Source organism: Perognathus longimembris, chromosome 12 (genome assembly GCF_023159225.1).
Source record: "Perognathus longimembris pacificus isolate PPM17 chromosome 12, ASM2315922v1, whole genome shotgun sequence".
Taxonomy (NCBI): domain Eukaryota; kingdom Metazoa; phylum Chordata; class Mammalia; order Rodentia; family Heteromyidae; genus Perognathus; species Perognathus longimembris.
The window spans coordinates 23483365-23501827 of record NC_063172.1 but is presented as its reverse complement, the minus strand read 5'-3'; the positions used below and the strand labels follow the sequence as shown (position 1 = coordinate 23501827).

General features: G+C 36.3%; 1 protein-coding gene across 4 annotated transcripts in view; it reads right to left on the bottom strand.

Moving 5' to 3' along the window:
- Positions 1–8271: 8271 nt before the first annotated feature.
- The window catches only part of Rspo2 (R-spondin 2), a 128369-nt gene continuing 118177 nt past the window's right edge, over positions 8272–18463 (bottom strand). For all 4 annotated transcript variants that reach the window (XM_048358773.1, XM_048358774.1, XM_048358776.1 and 1 more), the window contains one exon: positions 8272–8394. In XM_048358773.1, the coding sequence (XP_048214730.1) occupies positions 8279–8394 (116 nt within the window). In that variant the 3' untranslated portion in view covers positions 8272–8278. The remainder of the gene's footprint in view (positions 8395–18463) is intronic.

Here is an 18463-nt window from a genome sequence, read left to right as displayed (position 1 = left end):
CTCAAAACCCCCCCACAGAGTCATAGGGTGAATTTGTGGCAGTTTTTTTTTCTCAAATTATCCTGGGATGTGTTTAGATTGGCATTTGATTATCAGTTTTATTCTTCTTTTAAGTGTAAATCAAAGGAATAATCATTTCCAGAGAGATCTAGACCCAATGAACCTCCAATACATCCCAAGAAGTATAAGCAGTACAATATTACATATTTTAGTTAATTTTGATAAAATCTTATTTGTGTGAACATCAAGAAAATGTTTTAGAGCCAATTATCTCAGCACTAAACTCGAATAGTATGGTGGAACAAATAATATATACATACAATCTGAGAAAATATGTTTAATAATTGGGTGCCAATTTTTAGATGGTGGTCTTTTGAAATTTCTAAATTTCCTAATTAGGGTGTAGCAAATTTAATGACAAAGAACTACACACAGCATCTAATTACAGTGGTGCACCGCTGACACTGAGGAGCTAAAGAAAGGGTAAGGAACATACCGTCCATTTTGTCTGTTCTTAGTCCATAAAGCAAAGTTCAAAAAAACTATAAGATGAAACACATTCAACCAGTCTGTTTTCAAAATCTCAGAAGCCAGTGTTCTTTTTTGAAATACACTAATTCAAATTAAAAGACACATATTTAATGTTTTCCCTTTGTAGGTTTTCAGCTACATAGACACTGAGACAACATCTGTTTTGAGCTAGTTCATTATCAATCCAGCGCCCATGCTCTGTATTATCAGATCAAGAGGGTGGACATAAATTTGACCACGCGGGCACTGGTGTCATTAACACAAAACCCTAGCCACACACACTCATCAAGTGGTTTTGTTTAGAGTGGTAGCTTCGTGTTGCTTCCTTTTTCTACTTGATCCAATTGAAGTTTACTCAGTGACTTCCTAATAATGTAATTTCAGAAGAAAAAATAAGAGCATCAAAAGCATCAAGAGGTATGTGCCTTCAAATCTCAGAAAGAAGAATTTATGTTTTCAGATCTAGACAAAGACAAGCAGTATTGAAGCCAGAAGAGCAGATTCAAGGAAGAAATCTATAGAAGCTCAGACTTGCTGTCAAACATGTATGCATGGTGGAGCTCAGTGTTTCTGGGAAACTCCTAGTGTGGCTGCTGATTGAAATGAATAGGCCCAGCATTTTGCCTGGCAAGAGAAACCTAGAGCAATTCATCTGAAGTCACTTAGTTCATCACACAATTAAGGTGTCACGCTCCAAACATGTTTTATTTCTCGAATCAAAAGTTTGACCTCAGCTGGGTTGAGGTGGTTGTGATATGAAGGTTGTGGTTCAAAGCCAGCTAGGGCAGGCAAATCTGCAAAAGTTTATCTCCAAATAGCCAGTCTAAAGCTGGAACTGAAGGCATGGAACAGGTAGTAGTACTAGCCATGAGCAAAAATGTCTGAGAACATCTGGCCCTGAGTTCATGATTCAGTTCTGACATAAAAAAAGGAAAAAATTATTTTTCCACATGTCGTTTTGTAAACTACACAGAACTGAGAACTCATACGATAAACTATGACGTTAGATCAATAGCCCTGACTCTTTTCTGCTATCCCTTTTAAACATTGGGTAAAATCACAAAAGCACAATTATCAAAGAAAAATAGAATATAAAGCACTTGAGAATGTAATAATCACATCTTTTAAAGAGATTTAATGTAATTACTAATAATATTACAATTAATATGAATATTCTCTTTCAACTTCACAAAATTTATTTTCTTCTCAGGATTCTGGGCTGACCCCCATTTTAGTCATTATAAATATGTAAGAAAAAAATCTTTTCAGCTAATCACCTAACTGCTGAATAACTTGTTTATGTGCAATATAAAGAAAAAGAATACAAAGCACCTGCTTCTACTTCAAATGGCTTACATTCCACTTGACAAAACAAAAAAAATGAATTGCTCCATCATTGAAGACAAGTTAAAACCTTGTCTTTAAAAGTGTTGCCAAATTGCAAATTAAATTATTTATAGAAATTCAGAAGGGCCTATCACAAAGACATCAGGAAAGTAGGCTCACTGGAAGGACATGATAGATCCACAGGAGTCTTGAGAAATGTTAGTGGGTTAGGCTGACATATAAAAAGGACCATAGAGCAGATGGTGAAAAAACAGAAAGGCAGGCTGCAACAGTTCTGAAGGCTGCAAGTTGAAGGTCAAGGTGCTGGCTTTAGCTTCTCCAGAGGCCTGAATGTCGATATACATTCTCTTACCGAGTCCTCACCTGGCCCCTTGCTGCTCACACTCTGGGAAGATGTTTCCTCATATTATAAGGCCACCACTCATCCCTTCCTATGGCTTCATTAAAGCTTAATGGCCCCTTAAAGGCCCCGTACCAAATACAATCCAATTGGAATGAAAGCTTCAACAAGTTTGGAAGTGTTAAGAGGATGGATCCATACCAGGTACGACTTGGAGAGAGTTATGTTTGAAGGGAGAGTGGTCAGTGGCAGGAGAGAATAGTCAAGGGTCAGCCTCAGTATCAAAATAATTACAAACCATCATTCATACCAATCACAGGCTATCCACAGCTTGTCCAGAGTAGGCATTAAAATACTCATCTCTTCCATCAAAAGGAAATCTCTCCTTAAAATTGGATGCCATTGTTTGAATTCTAAACTTATGCATACTTATTATTCTACTCAAATACCCTTCTTATATTTTCTACTTTCTACTGATGAGATTTTAAGCAATGTAATTTCTTGGTTCCCAAGAAGGGAAAAGCAAACCGAAGAGATATATAACAGAGAATACCACAAAGTAAATGAATTCCCCAAGAATTCTGTTGCCTTAAACAATAAATACCAATTACTTAGGTAGCTAGCTTGGAAAACCATTTGAGGCAACTGTTTTCCAAACAGCAATTGAGAGAGTAAGGTCTTTCACCTGTGTGTCTGCCTTTGCGGCCACAGCCCCAAATGGAAAGAGAACACGCAGATTGCAGGCCTGCTGTTAAGAGCACAGCCCTGAGCTGATACACCTATTTCCCATCCAACCTTCACAGTTTCAAATCTGGCTGTGGTCACATCGAATTGCAAGGGGATTGAGAAATGGGGAGCTCCTTGGTGGTCAAAGAAGATATCACATTCCAATTGTCCAGATAGTATGTACTGGAGAGAATAATATCCATGATAAGTGTGAATGATGAGGGGAAAATTAGAAACATCTTTATTTAATTTAAAAATAGAACTCAAGTACTTAAAGCTGTTTGATTTTATACAGAAAACACGGGGTGTATTTTTTTTAGCACCTTTCCCACTATCTTGCTTTCCAATTGAACACGAGAATTGTACTGCAATACCTAACTCTGTTCAGACACGTATGCCCTCACATCAGGGAACTGCTACCAAAGTAACTCAATAATTACAAGTTTAAAGCAATCCTCATTATTGAAAATTACAAACTCAAGGACCTATAATTTACAGAATGCTAGTTTTGCTGCTCCTTGATATATTTTGTAAAATCTGAGAGAAATAAAGGAAAACTATTTGTAGGGTCATTGAGATAATTATCTCATCATAAATGTAGATGAAATTGGTAGATGATATGGTAACCTGAAATTAAGTATCATTATCACATTTACATGAAGAATTGTTTCCAAACTGTGTAGGCACTGACATACTTTTGAGTTCTTTCTAAATCAACAATTTTCAAGAGATTACAACTAGTAGTAAATTTCTGGCTTAGATTACATAGCAAAGAAATAAATTTTAAGACTCAAATTCTCAATCATTGCACGCTTTTGCTAATTGTTCTTCCTCTGGCCCAATATTTTACTCTAAAGCAAGCTGAAATTGAACGATGTAAGTTTTGACTCCCAGCCCTTTGTGGTCACTTCAAGTGAGGTCCAGCTCCTGCTTTTCCTCCCTTCATGTTTTCCAGTTTCTTTTTTTTTTTTGGCCAGTCCTGGGCCTTGGACTCAGGGCCTGAGCACTGTCCCTGGCTTCTTCCCGCTCAAGGCTAGCACTCTGCCACCTGAGCCACAGCGCCCCTTCTGGCCGTTTTTCTGTATACGTGGTGCTGGGGAATCGAACCTAGGGCCTCGTGTATCCGAGGCAGGCACTCTTGCCACTAGGCCATATCCCCAGCCCCTTCCAGTTTCTTTACTCGTGTCTCGTCCTTTGGTTGATGTCTAAGGTCAGAGTGACCAGATATCATATCTCAACTACTTCATAAGGTCCCATGATTCTCAACTTCACCGATACATTAAAGTATCCCCAGATTATATTTTAATCCAAATCTTTCATTTTGCTATCTCCTCTTAAATTTCTCATAGTCAAACTTAGCAAGAAAAAATGTAGTTATTCTCCATTCTTCCCTCAAGTCACCTAAATATGATGTTTCTCAAGACAAGAAGCTTAAGGAATATCTCTGCTTCCTTTTCCTCCTTCACTGTACATCTCATTCATCAATTGTTGTGGGATCTTCTGCCAAACTATGTCCTGGGTCCAACTACTCTTTTCCTTTACTATTATTCCCCAGCCCCTGTCATATTAATTCTCATCTGATGACTTCAGTAATTTGCTTTCTCTCTTAAACCCACCTTCCACATAGGAGACCAAGTGAATGGGGTACAGGAATCAAAGCAAATTACTCCCATGCTTCAAATACTCTAAAGACTTTCCCAACACTTAGACTAAAATCGAAGCTTTTGTTTTAGCTCTTTTGACCCTTCCTTTCTCCTGGCTTCAAGTTGGTTCCCTGCTTATTCTGACTATACTCTAGCAGGCCTTTCCTTCTGATTGTACTTCGATCCTCCTGGCCTGTTTGCACATACAAACCTTTTCACTGGTTCTTTCCAGTGTATGCACTATTTTTTTCTGAATAATTATTTATTTATTGTCAAAGTGATGTACAGAGGGGTTTTTTTATGCACTGTTCTTTCCAATATTTTCATACACCAATCACTCAGGCTTCGTGTCAATGGATACACCTTCCATTATCTATCATAAATTCCACCATGTCACACTACAAGGACGCCATGATGATACCAAACATTGGTCTAAAAAGCACCTACTAGCAAGAAAGAACAGACCTAAGAACTGAGGTACTATAATAATGCTCTATAAGCCTTGTAGCACATACTCAATTTTTATAAGCTAAGATGGAGGGTGAGGACCAAACTTTGATAAAGAAAGCATACTGAGAATATGAAAGGCATGATTAAGGAATTAGTGATTTTGGAAATTCAAATGGAAGCCAACAGGAATACTTTAAGGTTCCTTTTTTTTTTTTTAAAGTGTTTTCTGGATAAAGACAACTGTCACTCTTTAGGAGATTAACTTGAGCCTGCATGGCAAAAAGCTGTTACTGCCCTGCCAACTCCAATCAGTTACCAGTGTTTTCTTAGAACTCTTTTGTTGGTTAGAATTATGGGACTGTGTATTTTGCTCAGAAGTTAAAAAGAGTGGAAGTTTACTGTGATGATTTGTCATAGATTCCTAAAGGAGTCTCAATCTTTACTCAAATCTGTAGTCTCTTCAATGACTAATTTCATTTATGATCTCTGAGAGTCATGTCTGTCTTTACATTACTACTACCTTGCTTCAAAATGTATGAATTATGATATTGAGTATGTCCAAGTTGACCACAAAGAAATCCTTCAAGTCTTTATAATATCATCTCAGCTCAGACTTTTTTTTTGGGGGGGGAGGGATTTTTGACCCTTATAAGGTACATGGGTGAAGAGGATACAAAAAGGGCATACATTCAGTATGAAAAAACTAAATCAAAATACCCAATGAAAATAGTAACCACAAATGAGGGAGGGATAATAAATTTGACAAGAAATGTACTCAGTACCTCATATGAATAACTGTAACTCCTCTGTACATCACTTTGACAATAAAATTAAATTTTAAAAATGTGTATAGAACTTGACACAAACTATGCTACAAGGCCTCTGCTTCACATAGTACACATAATTCTGAAAATAAAACCCTTATAACATAGCAATTCAAAATCCTCATGGGAAGGTTCCAGAAGCCCCCGAGGTTACTCAAATCTGAAGATGCTTGTCTCTTGTGTCAAATGGTGTCACAGTGGGTATAAAACCTCTGTACACTCATGTTCTTTGGAACTGAAATGTTGAGTACTATATAAGTGGTTGTTACTTTGTATTCTTTAGGCAATGATACATGTTCTGTATAAGAACAAGTCCACAGAGATGATGGGCTGATGTTAAGGTGCAATCTTTGAAATGCATCTCTACAAACAGATAAGATTATGGTCTTCATTTCACAGGTTATTTCCCTGAGTTTCAGTTACCTTTGATAATTAATATTCCCAGCCACTGTGAAGCTGACTGGAACTTAGGCCATTTGGCTCTAAAATCTTCAAATTCATAGTATAAACAGTAATCTAGAAATAGATACCAATGTAGGTTTTTAAATTTCTTTAAAGGACCATTAGTTCGTGATAGGTTTGTTAAAAGTATTTTTCTTAAAGGTTATCTCACTAAAGTAAAAAAAAAAGAGCCACAAAATATATTTTTTATGTTTTTAATGCACAAAAAGAACATCCCAGCAACAGAACAAGCATTGACTTATTGACATTGAAGCACTACATAAATGAGTGCCCTCCCCACTCAGTAAATATGAATATAGCATAGACATGAAAGGAGGTGGACGCTTCAGAATTAAATGTAAACCCTAAAGCTATCTATACAACATTCATATATGGCTTATTATCCAATAGCAATATTTTCATACTGATGCATATGACATTAATATGTACTAGAAAGATGTTTTTGACTCAAGCATTAAACACCACCAACAACAAAAAAATACTGAAGAGGTAGTTTCACCAATGCAAGGTGAGAAAAAGGCTTTACCTTGCTTTGGTTGTTTCCTCAAAAAATCTACAACCATTTCGTTTTGGTTCTAATTTTCTCCAGGATCAACCAGGAGGAGAGTGTTTGTAGAAGCTGCCGATTTTACAACTCACTAAGAACCCATTCTCCTGAAATGGACAAAAATGTTCTGGAAATAAAAATTATATAAATCAACTGGCAAGTTTCCATCATGGTCCTTTCTGTTCTCGATCTGAAATAGATTGTGACTCAATGGCAAGCTCTTCAGATTGGACCAGCAGTATTTAAGAAGTCACACTACTTCAATTCTTGATTCTCTGAATGATTTCATGAGAGTAACTTCTACCGGGACCTAAGAATATTGACAGTTGGCCGATTACTGAAAAGTCAGGAAATACTTTTAAGCTTAATTTTTTAAATGAAGTTGGAAACCACACACTGTTATAGGTGACTACACATAATCTTTTGTAGTTTGGGTTGTGTCACATGAAGTCATCATGTTATTGATTCAACAGTAGTTTGGGATTCTGATGGCCAGATGTTTCTTACTGCTTTTTCTGCTCATGGGGACTATGAACTGAGGAAGGTCTGTCAGCACTGAAACTCTTTGACAACAGTCATTTAATTCTATATACAAACTAGCTTATCCTATCTTTACAACAAGAAATAAACCCACAACGATTTAAGAAAAAGAAAAAACACATTTGCAACTCGCAAAATTAGGACAGCCATTTACCAGACAATGGTTAGAGTCACTAGAAACCAAGTGACATCGTATTAGTCAGGCATGACTCCTTATACACAAAATGCATAAATATACAGTAAATAGAGCTCTACATGTAGCTCCAGAGGAATCTATATACATATGAGCGCTGCACTGAAACTGAGCAGGAATTCCCACAGCATATCCCCATCTTAAAAAAAAAAAAAAAGCAGTTTTCACGGCAGGACAGTTTGAAGGTCACAGATGCCAAGAACTCCAAGTGGTAACACTAAGCAGAGAGCCACATACACTTATCCTTGAAAAATGCATAAGGTGATAATGAAGGTCACAAGTGAATAGCGCTTTGCCTGCTGAGCAGCTTCTCTCTCATAAATAGGCACAAGTGCATTCTTCAGTGGTGGTCTACAGCCTCACACCTCCCATGTGTGTGTCTATCATGCCAGGGATGGGCTCTCTCTGCACACGCTGAGAAAATCATAGTTCACACACTTAGACTGGCTTCTGCTGATTTCAGTCAATGAGTTCCTGCCTTCACAGGCTCCAGATTCAATTTGTAGCATAAATTACCCAGAGACCACACTTGGGACACTGCCCTTCACAAGGTACTAAAGAGCTACTGGTCAGAACAGCATGAATGCTGCACACCAGTGTGCAGGAGTGGAGAGTAGCTTTGTGCACTTTTGCAAAACCCCAAATTCCCAATGATCCACTATGACGTCTTGTCTTTTATTGGCTAGCTCTATCGGTAGCTAAGAAGACACTGTGCTGCTCCTGAGCCCTTTCGATCAGCTTCCTCTTCTTCTTCCTGTTCCTCTTGTCCTTTGCCTTCCCTGTTCTCTTCCCTACAGTGGGGAAGAGAGAGAGAAAAAAAATGGAGACATGTCAGAAAAGGTTCCTTCTCTAGAAAAGAAAACAAAAACACATTGAGAGTTTTACACCAAGCCCATCTGGAAAACATCACCTATGGGAAAAAGAAAAGCAACCTCAAAGAGAAAATTGTTCACATTAATTTTGATGATATAATAATAATTTACTAAATTGGATATGCTGTCTAAAAACAGAGACTGATCTTCCTGTTATAGGCAACTGGCATATTTAAAAACCTCCCAGCAGCCCGATCAGTGTTTCAAAATATCACACTGTCACAAAACTTCCATTTATCCCCTACTACTTTTAACAATGCTACCCTTTACCAGACATCTTTATGTCTTTCTTCGGCTCCATATGTCAGTGTGTCAAAAGAAAATAAGCATCTACCTACAGTAAATATACCAGAAGTTTCATGCTTCCCCCTCCATGTCCCTGGAGATCAAGACTGTCTTGCTTTTAATGTTATTCCTTCTGTGTTCTTCGAACACCAATATCTGTAATGCTTTTTACATTTTCTATAAACATTCATGAGGACATCATTCATCCCATGTTGCATGGTTTCTTATCCAAATTCCCTGGACAAGTTTTTCTTATTTATAATGCAAAGCAAGAAAAAATGACTATTTGTTCTGATAAAGTAGTGGCATGTGTCTTACTACCAGAAAATCACACCAAGTTATCCTATTTCTCTTCTTTGCTTTAGCCACCAGGAAACCTAGACCACAAGCTAAATACTTGAGGTTTTCCTCCATCAAGAATTTTTGGATAGGGTTTTCCCTTTGCTTCTGGTACATTTCACTTCTTCCATCTTGTGGTCATGGTTTATAGTCTTTAGAAGATCTCAACATTTCTTTGCACATATGTACACACACATACACAAAAAATGGTGGCGGAGGGAAAGGAAGACCATAAGGCATTTGTTTTTGAGTCACTGTTTTTTTCAGGTTCTAAATCTATGAATCATGGGATTTTTCAGAAGACGGACTTTAAAAGATTCTGGTATTTTACACAAGGCAAGCCACCACTAGACATTTTCAGTTGAGAATGATGCTTATTCTATTGAGTAGGAAAAAAAAAAACTGTCAATCCTCCTCTCTTATTCACCTTCTAATTTTATCATGGAGTTCTTTCTTTTTTTTTTTTTTTTGGCCAGTCCTGGGCCTTGGACTCAGGGCCTGAGCACTGTCCCTCTCAAGGCTAGCACTCTGCCACCTGAGCCACAGCGCCCCTTCTGGCTGTTTTCCATATATGTGGTGCTGGGGAATCAAACCCAGAGCTTCATGTGTAGGAGGCAAGCACTCTTGCCACTAGGCCATATTCCCAGCCCCTATCATGGAGTTCTTAAAAAAATATTTTAAGCTCCTATAGAAGTTAGGCATCACACACCACAGCAATCCAAAATTACTACTACTGAGACATTTGATTCTAATTCTTAATGGCTGATCTTCAGCCTTCCTATACCTAACAAAACTCAGGCTTTGTTTATTACAATGCAGACAATGGGGGAAGAGGCTGATATATAAGGGGGGTGGGAAGCAAACAATGGATAGAGGTTATACTTATTGGAAAAGTCTTAACGATGAAGGACATGAGATTCCTAAATGAAGGGAAGTGTTTCTCATTTCTGTTTTTCTGCTTTTCTGATTAGAATGTGCTTTGGTTGAAGATGCAGAACAATCTTCTACTCAAGCTCCTAGTAAGGAGTTGAGTGCACAGTCAATATTCAATATTTGCTGAGCACTAATTTTTATTAAAGAAGATTTTAAAATAACTTATTCTTAATAAGACACTGCAATAAAATAATGAGAACATGACTATGCCCTCATATTAAATTTAAAAGGTCCTTGACATTAACTTCTGGTTCTCATTAAATTCTGGCATTAATGTTATAATGGCATTTTGCCATCTTTAAACATAGTTAATCCTACCCAATGAAACTTTAGTCCAAGTCATCATTAATCAAAGCAACTGTAAAGTTATAAGTATTTAGTAACACTATCTCTAATGATGAGACACTTAATAAAGGCAGAGAGAAAAAACTTTAAATAGCACATTTTTAAAGAAGCTCCAATTAACAAAATGTAATATTAAGTATTCTTGATTTTATATTTTCTGAAACAACACAATTCTCCACTTAGAAAATTACTATATTTTAAACATTCATTTTGCTTATATTTCACTTATACAAAACCTGGCATTTTCTGAAAGGCAAATGGAAATTAAGTGAATAGAAAAATAAAATGAAGATTCTGAAATGCTGAAAGAAATGTAAAAAGATTTTGCACATGTGTAATGTCAGTTCTTCATCTAAACTAAGTAGTTGAAGTTTGTGCTACTTTGACAAACAAAATGAGTAGTAACTCATTCTTAAGATGGTCAGCTTTCTGTCAACAACAATACATTATTCTGATGTAATTGTCAGTATCATTAGTTTTTCTAGCTGATATAAAATTTTGTAATGGAGAAGTTAATTGATACTTATATAAAACAGTGATGGTTAAACACTCGGCAATGCTTCTGAAAACTTATATAAAATACTTTTTTCAACTGTATTATTCCTTTGGCAATAACCTTCGTGATACCATTTCCAAAAAACAATGCTTAGGGGTCCTAGTTACAACCATAATGATTTTCCTCAGAAATCTCTTTTGAATGACATCTTTTTATTAGTGTTTGCTTGAGTGGTTTTGTTTTTGGCCAGTACCATTTCTCATGTAGGTTGTATTGCAAATACCAAAGAATTAAGATGGTTGGCCAGCACTTGACCACAGACAGGCCTAAATTAACTGAAAATATTTTGTGGCCTATAGTACGTTGTTCTGACTTTAATCTCAACTCAGAGTAATAAAAGAACACCAAAGCATAAGGTACTGCTGAGTGCCGGTGGCTCATGCCAGTAAGTCTTGGCTACACAGGAGGCTGAGATCTGAGGATCAACTTTTGAAACAACCTGGGCAATTATCTTCAATTAAACACACACATGCACATGTGTGCGTTCCCACGCATGCACCTATACACGCCCACACCCACACACAGAGCCAGAAGTGGAGATGTGGCTCAAGGGGTAGAACACTAGCCTTATCGCCTTGAGGACAAAGATCAGGGACAGTGTCTAGGCCCTGAGTTCAAACCCTAGAACTGGTATGCACATACACATGAACACACACACATACACACACACACACACAATACATAAGTTATGAAGTTTTCCACACATTTTTTCATAAACTACCATTTCAAATGTAAGAAATTATTAAGATGAATACTATCCAGACATATGTCACCCTGTTATTCTATATTTGAAAATATATTTTAGTCAACATACAAGCTTACTGATTTCTGTTAGTTACCTCATTGTTTTGAATCTATAGGTATGTCAATTGGAGAAAGACTTTATATTATTGCACATTCTTAGTGCATTTATGCTGCACAGGAAACATTCTAAGGCAAGCATAGTGTCAAGCCAACCAAACAGAAATTCATGAATTTAAGTTTAATTTTCTACTCATGAGAGAAGATCTATAATACATACTGTTAAAGATCAGAAAAGGAGGTTTGAGAACCTTGAGTCTGGAGCCTTAGACCACTCAGCCATCCTGACACCTGCCAAAAGGGAATGCAACTACACTGTTGGTGGGAGTGTAAACTTGTTCAACCACTCTGAAAAGCAGCATAGAGGCTCCTCGAACCACTAAACATAGAGCTCCCCTATGACCCAACAATCCTACTTCTGGGCATTTACCCAAAGGAACATGAACAAGGACATACTAAAGCTACCAGCACAACCATTGTAGCATTATTTACAATAGCTAAAACATGGAACCAACCCAGATGCCCCTTACTAAATGAATAGGTCAAGAAAATGTGGCACATATACACAATGCTTTCTTCCATCAGAAAGAATGGCATTGCCCCATTCTTAAGAAAATGGAGACTTGGAAAAAATCATATTAAGTGAAGTGAGCCAGACCCAAAGAAACATAGATTCCATGGTTTCTCTCACTGGTAATAATTGGTGTATGTCTAGGACAGTCCTAGCAGAGGATCACTATAGTTCTATAGCTATGTACATATGATCACATAAGATGATACTAAGCAAAATGAAATCCAAGATATGGAAACATGAGGTTTTTATTGTTATTATTTTAATGTATTATGTGAAACATTTTTCTGTCCTATGGTTTATCCCCTATTGTTACTGTTTTTTATTTTGGTACCCTGAGTATTGTATATATGTTTATCTGAATTAGGGAAGGAAAGGGGAACATCAAAATGGTGAGACAAGGGGCTGGGGATATAGCCTAGTGGCAAGAGTGCCTGCCTCGGATACACAAGGCCCTAGGTTCGATTACCCAGCACCACATATACAGAAAACGGCCAGAAGCGGCGCTGTGGCTCAAGTGGCAGAGTGCTAGCCTTGAGCGGGAAGAAGCCAGGGACAGTGCTCAGGCCCTGAGTCCAAGGCCCAGGACTGGCCAAAAAAAAAAAAAAAATGGTGAGACAAAGTATAAAGATGAACCAATGCAATAGCAATACTCACAAGACAATATGTTGGAAATTAACTGTACAACTCAGGCTGGAAAGGAAGTTGGAAGGAAAATGATGGAGAGGGAAACAAGTGTGACAAGAAATATACTCACTACCTTAGATATCTAACTGTAACCCCTCTGTACATGACCTTGAAATGGAAAACAAAAAAAAGAACAGGTGGTTTGAGTTTTCAAGGAGACTGTCAGCTTCCAGCATAGAGCAACTCTATTGGCCAGCTCAACAAATCTTCATCCTCAGAGCTTTGTAGATCAGTACAAAAGGACTGTCTTGGAGAGCAAGCAGGTGAAGTCTTCAGAGCAAATCCTGTAGGAACCACTCTGTGGGAACTGGACATTGACCATATGGAACATCACCATCTTAAAGGAAGATGGTGCTGTTTAATAGAGAAAAGCTACTCTGGGGAGTAGGGAAACCAAGATTTCTAGTAAAGCATTAGATTTGTGACTCTTCATTTCTACATTTATGGAATAAAGAACTAGAATTTTTCACTAGAAGTTGTGGGACACCATGTGAAGAAATTGTGTCCCTAGGGTACAAGGAAGATGTATAAAGTAACACTGGTAAGACAAGATTATCATCAAAAGTAGTAGACATTATCAAAGCCACATTCTAAGCAGTGTAATTACACTGACTTGCACACATGTGGAAATGGTCCAAGAGCATAACCTATCAGCTCCTGTACAGTGAAAGGTGAACAGTCCCTTATGGAAAGACTCCTAACATCCAGATGCAGATTACTGCTATTAGAATCAGAAATTATTTTGAAGCAAGATACAAGCAGACTCACAAATTACATGAAGCTGTGAAAATACTGGCTCCACAGCCAGTCAGACATTGATTCTGTTCTTTCACAAGCTCTCGCATTCTAGGGGAAGATCTTCAAATGATTTTCCTTTCACTAGATCTAGGGAAGCTTTTGTATTTGTTGGACCAATGGTTCTTGCACATCCATCAGCAAGGTACAAACATTCTTTAGGGTTGCCGTACCTAATACTGTTTGGAGAAAGACTTTCTCAGGGTAAATACAATGGTAGAAAACTAGATGTGGGAGGGAATGAGCAACTGTGACTTAAAAAAAGACAAAAGCTTCTCTCTGTCTCTCTCTCCCTATCTATTTATATAATCTATATTTATATGTATAGAGATATCTATATAGAAATATATTTATATACAGATTTATAGATGTTTATACCTTATAGAGATATAGAGATGTACATTAATCATGTATATATCCATACAGACATATATAGATATATACATACTACATGCATACCTATACATCCACACAAACCAGAGAAAGTAAGCTACATTGTGACAAATATAATCACCACTAATGACCATTTTCATGGCCATGCTTATAACAAAAATACCTAAAACCAAATGCATATTTTAATTTATGTTTAATTATTTTTAAGTAATTAATGTAATTTGATAAATTTGTGGTGCTGAAGGTTTCATTGCATTTACAAAATTTCCCATAGGGATTTGGGGATCACATGAGAGATTTAGCCCTCCTTCAAAGCAGCTAACCCTGAGGGACACAGACCTGTTTACTCTCCACCATAGTAATTTCATCATTCAGAAGATGCTCTATAGAGGCAACATTTAAAAGATTGCTTCCATGGCTAACATATGGGTCTGATTTGTAGGTAATGAATAGCAATTAGGCAATTTCTTTTCCTTGTATGAACAATTTGACTTAGTCCAAGAAGGAGTAGCAACAGAAATTTATTTACTTAAGAGTGACAAATGGTTCTCTGCAAAAATGCCAGCTAGCTGCTAAAATATTTTCAAAAGTTCATATAAAAATAAACAGAAGACTTAAATACAATTCAAAAAGAAAATTAAATGAAGTAATAAATACACTTAAATAATTAAGAGTGTCAAGTAAAATGAGATGTGGTTGCAAAAACCCTTAAAATAAAAGTACTTGAAGTTGGTGAGAATACGGTGAGACAAGCTCAGGAGGCATGAAGAAAATATGAAATTGACACAGCTTTTCTGCAAAAGCCATCTGGCAAGACACACAAAAGCATTAAAATATTCATAACTTTTACATCAAGATCCAGGAATGTATCCTAGGAAAATAACCTAAACTCGGATAAAGATTTATGCAGAGAAACATTCACTAAAATTCTAAAAAACTGTAAATTACCTCTTCTGTTCATAATTACTGAAGCAATAAAATGTACTTTTAACTACAAATTGAAGCATTTTATATTTTAAGACCACAGCAATGAAATCTATTTCCAAGATCATTGTAGTTTCATGTCCCTAAATCTTTCATAAATGGATCTAAGGAAAAAAGCACTCACAATGTTAATGGTGAGCAGACTCTGGGGAAGTAATCACCCTTACTCGGATCTATGATATAAAAGCTTAAGAACTACTGACCTAAACCCTTCAGACATTGCTTCATGACTCTGTGTGTGTGTGTGTGTGTGTGTGTGTGTGTGTGTGTGTGTGTGTATGTGTGTGTGTGCGTGCACACATTGGCATACTGGTACTTGAACTCAGGACCAGGGCAGTCTCTCTTAGCTTTTGAACAAGGCTTGAGCAACACCTCCACATCTGACTTTTGGGTGGTTACTTGGATTTAAGAGTCTCTTGGACTTGTCTTCCAGAGCTGGCTTTGAAGTGTAGTCCTCAGATCTCAGCTACTTGAGTAGCTAGAATTATAGACACAAGCCACTATGGTTTTTTTAAAATTGTTAATCTAAAACTATAAAATTGTTACAAGTAGGCAAATAGGATAAGCAGGCCTGGGGTCTACCACAGTAAGATCCTAAGTACTTCACTATCTATATTTCAGAACAACACATTTTAATTCAAAAATGAAAATTGTATATATTAATGGTATACAATGTTATATATATATATATGCACTTACTGTGAAATACCTAAATCAAGCTAATTAACACATCTGCCATCTGATAAACTGATCATGAGTGTGAGAACATTTCAAATCTCTTTAAAACCATTAAGTAATGCATAAGTAATAATTTACCTGTCATTTTTAAATGTACACATTTTTATTTACATCAGCTTGGGAATCAGAAGCAAAGGTAAATGGATGAGAAGAGAACAAATTGGTCCTTAATATAGGACCAAATCTACTTAGGGAATTTCTAGTAACACTCATCTGGCATTTAAAAAAAAAATCTACATCTCTTTCCACTGAAAATAATTCACAGATAAATTCTGATCTTGCCAAGAATTAGCAACATCTAATGTTTTAAAGGCTATTGACTATGAGCAAATATTCTTTTTGAGAAAAAATTAACATTGATTTATTTATTTATTATTATTTATTATTATTTATTTATTTATTAACAAGACTATTAAAACAGTAAAAATAATTGTCCTACCAAAGAAGTTAAGTGGCATCTTGAATTTCAATGAGCAACTGAAAAACAATAACCTGAATAAATTCCAAGTGATGGCTTAGGCATGTGCTTTAAAAATATATACATAATCTACAGGTATCTTTCAACTAATGTACTCCTTACAAGTTATAGAATAATAATCATCCAAAATAAAAAAATAATTGACAAAATTGACTTCTCAAATCATATAAACATGAAAAGTTTTCAGACTGTTAGGATACAGAATTACCACTATTTATGAGGTTAGCCACTGGGTATCAGTAGCTCATGCCTGTAATCCTAGCTGCTAAGGTGGCTGAGATCCAAGGATTATGGTTCAAAGTCAGTCCAGGCAAGAATGTCTGTGAGATTTTCCAATTAACCACCAAAAAGCTGGAAGTAGAACTGTGGTTAAACTGTGTGCACACACACACGTGTGTGAATTCAGTTAGCTAATGTGACTGAGTAAGAAGTCAATGTGTTACTGTTCTATTTATTTTATCATGTTTTAATGTGTAAAGAATGGTACATTATGTGATACCTTTAGTCTGTAAGATGTTTCAATGCTTCTTATATGAAACTTCATTGCCTGTGTTATCACTTGTGATGCCACTTGTTCACTTGTTTGGTTTCAACATCTTGTTTCATGTTCAAAATGGTGAAAATGGAAAAACAAGTATAGCCCTGTGGATCACCTGGACTTTTATGAATTACAGTACTACTAATATTTCCTACATGTGGTATTTCAAAAGTTCTTCATATCTATAGTTCTGAAAGAAACTTTTTGCTTGTGCATGATGACTTTTAAAAGGGTAAAAGTTATTTCCAAGACCACAGTAAGTCACTTGAAGTAATAAGGTCTACAGCAAAGTAATCTGAATGAGATTTGAGAGTGTTATATATGATGTTGATCATGCTAGCCAATCCAACTTTAAGCACCTCAGATAGACACACACAAAACAAGGCGTGAATTCATAAAGGTGAGTTCTTCTAAGGTATATAAAGATTTTTCAATAGGATAACTTAGGCTTATTGTAAAAACTAATGTTTCCTGGTGGTAGAAACTAAATTGACACTCATTTATTTCACTTTGTGCTTAATAAAAACAAGGTAACAAACAGTACAAGAAATGTATCCAATGCCTAACATATGAAACTGTAACCTCTCTGTATATCAGTTTGATAATAAAAATTTGGAAAATAAAAAAAAAAAAGAAAGAAAAAGAAAAAAGAAAATGAAAAAAAACTACATAGTTCTACCACAAGGGGGCAATAAATCACTTTTACTGTAAGAATATTGGTCATGGAGTTCTGTTGTAATATTCAGAGGAACTTTAGGGTCCTAATTTCTTAAATACTCATCCCAATTGGAGGCTTATTTTTCTTTTCTTTCTTACTCAAAGGAAATTTCTGTAACAGATTAAACAGTAATGAGACCCAAAGGTGTCTGAAGGTAAAGGAAGTTAATGAGAAAACAAAGGAATGCTAGAATGATGCATCTGCTATGTGAACAGTGATTTAGTCCCATGACCAAGTCGCTAGTTTCTTATGAGGAAGGTATAAACTTCCTGTTAAACAAGAGAACTTGTGCTCTTATTTATAAACCAAGAATTATATTACTAAAAATGATATTCACTTTCCTCTGGTCCAGAAAGTCCATATAGACTTGAATAGGAAAGACAAAAGTTGATCATTTGTGGGTCATTCTTGACAAAAATTCTAACCAGGTTGGGATCATAGTCACAACCAGTCAGCTGAACTCGGGCAAATGGAGAAACAGTAAGAGTGTCACCTAGGACAAGCTGCTGCTCTGGTCAAACTTTACAAAATGTTTTAGACACCATAAAAACTAGAAAAACAAAAGCATCAACAAATCTGAGTGACCTACCCAAGTTTCTACAGCTAATAAGTAACAAAACTGAGCTTAGATGGCAGGTTTCCATTTCTCTCTCCTTTCAATACTTGTATAATACTCTACGTCACTGGATAAGGATACAGTGTTATTTTTTTCAAGAAAGCAGGGACTCCTTAGGGGGACACCTAATATTACTACTCTTAACAAGAGAAGCCATTGACTCCACTGAAACTGGGAAAACTCTGTACAATCCCTTAAATACAGAATAAAT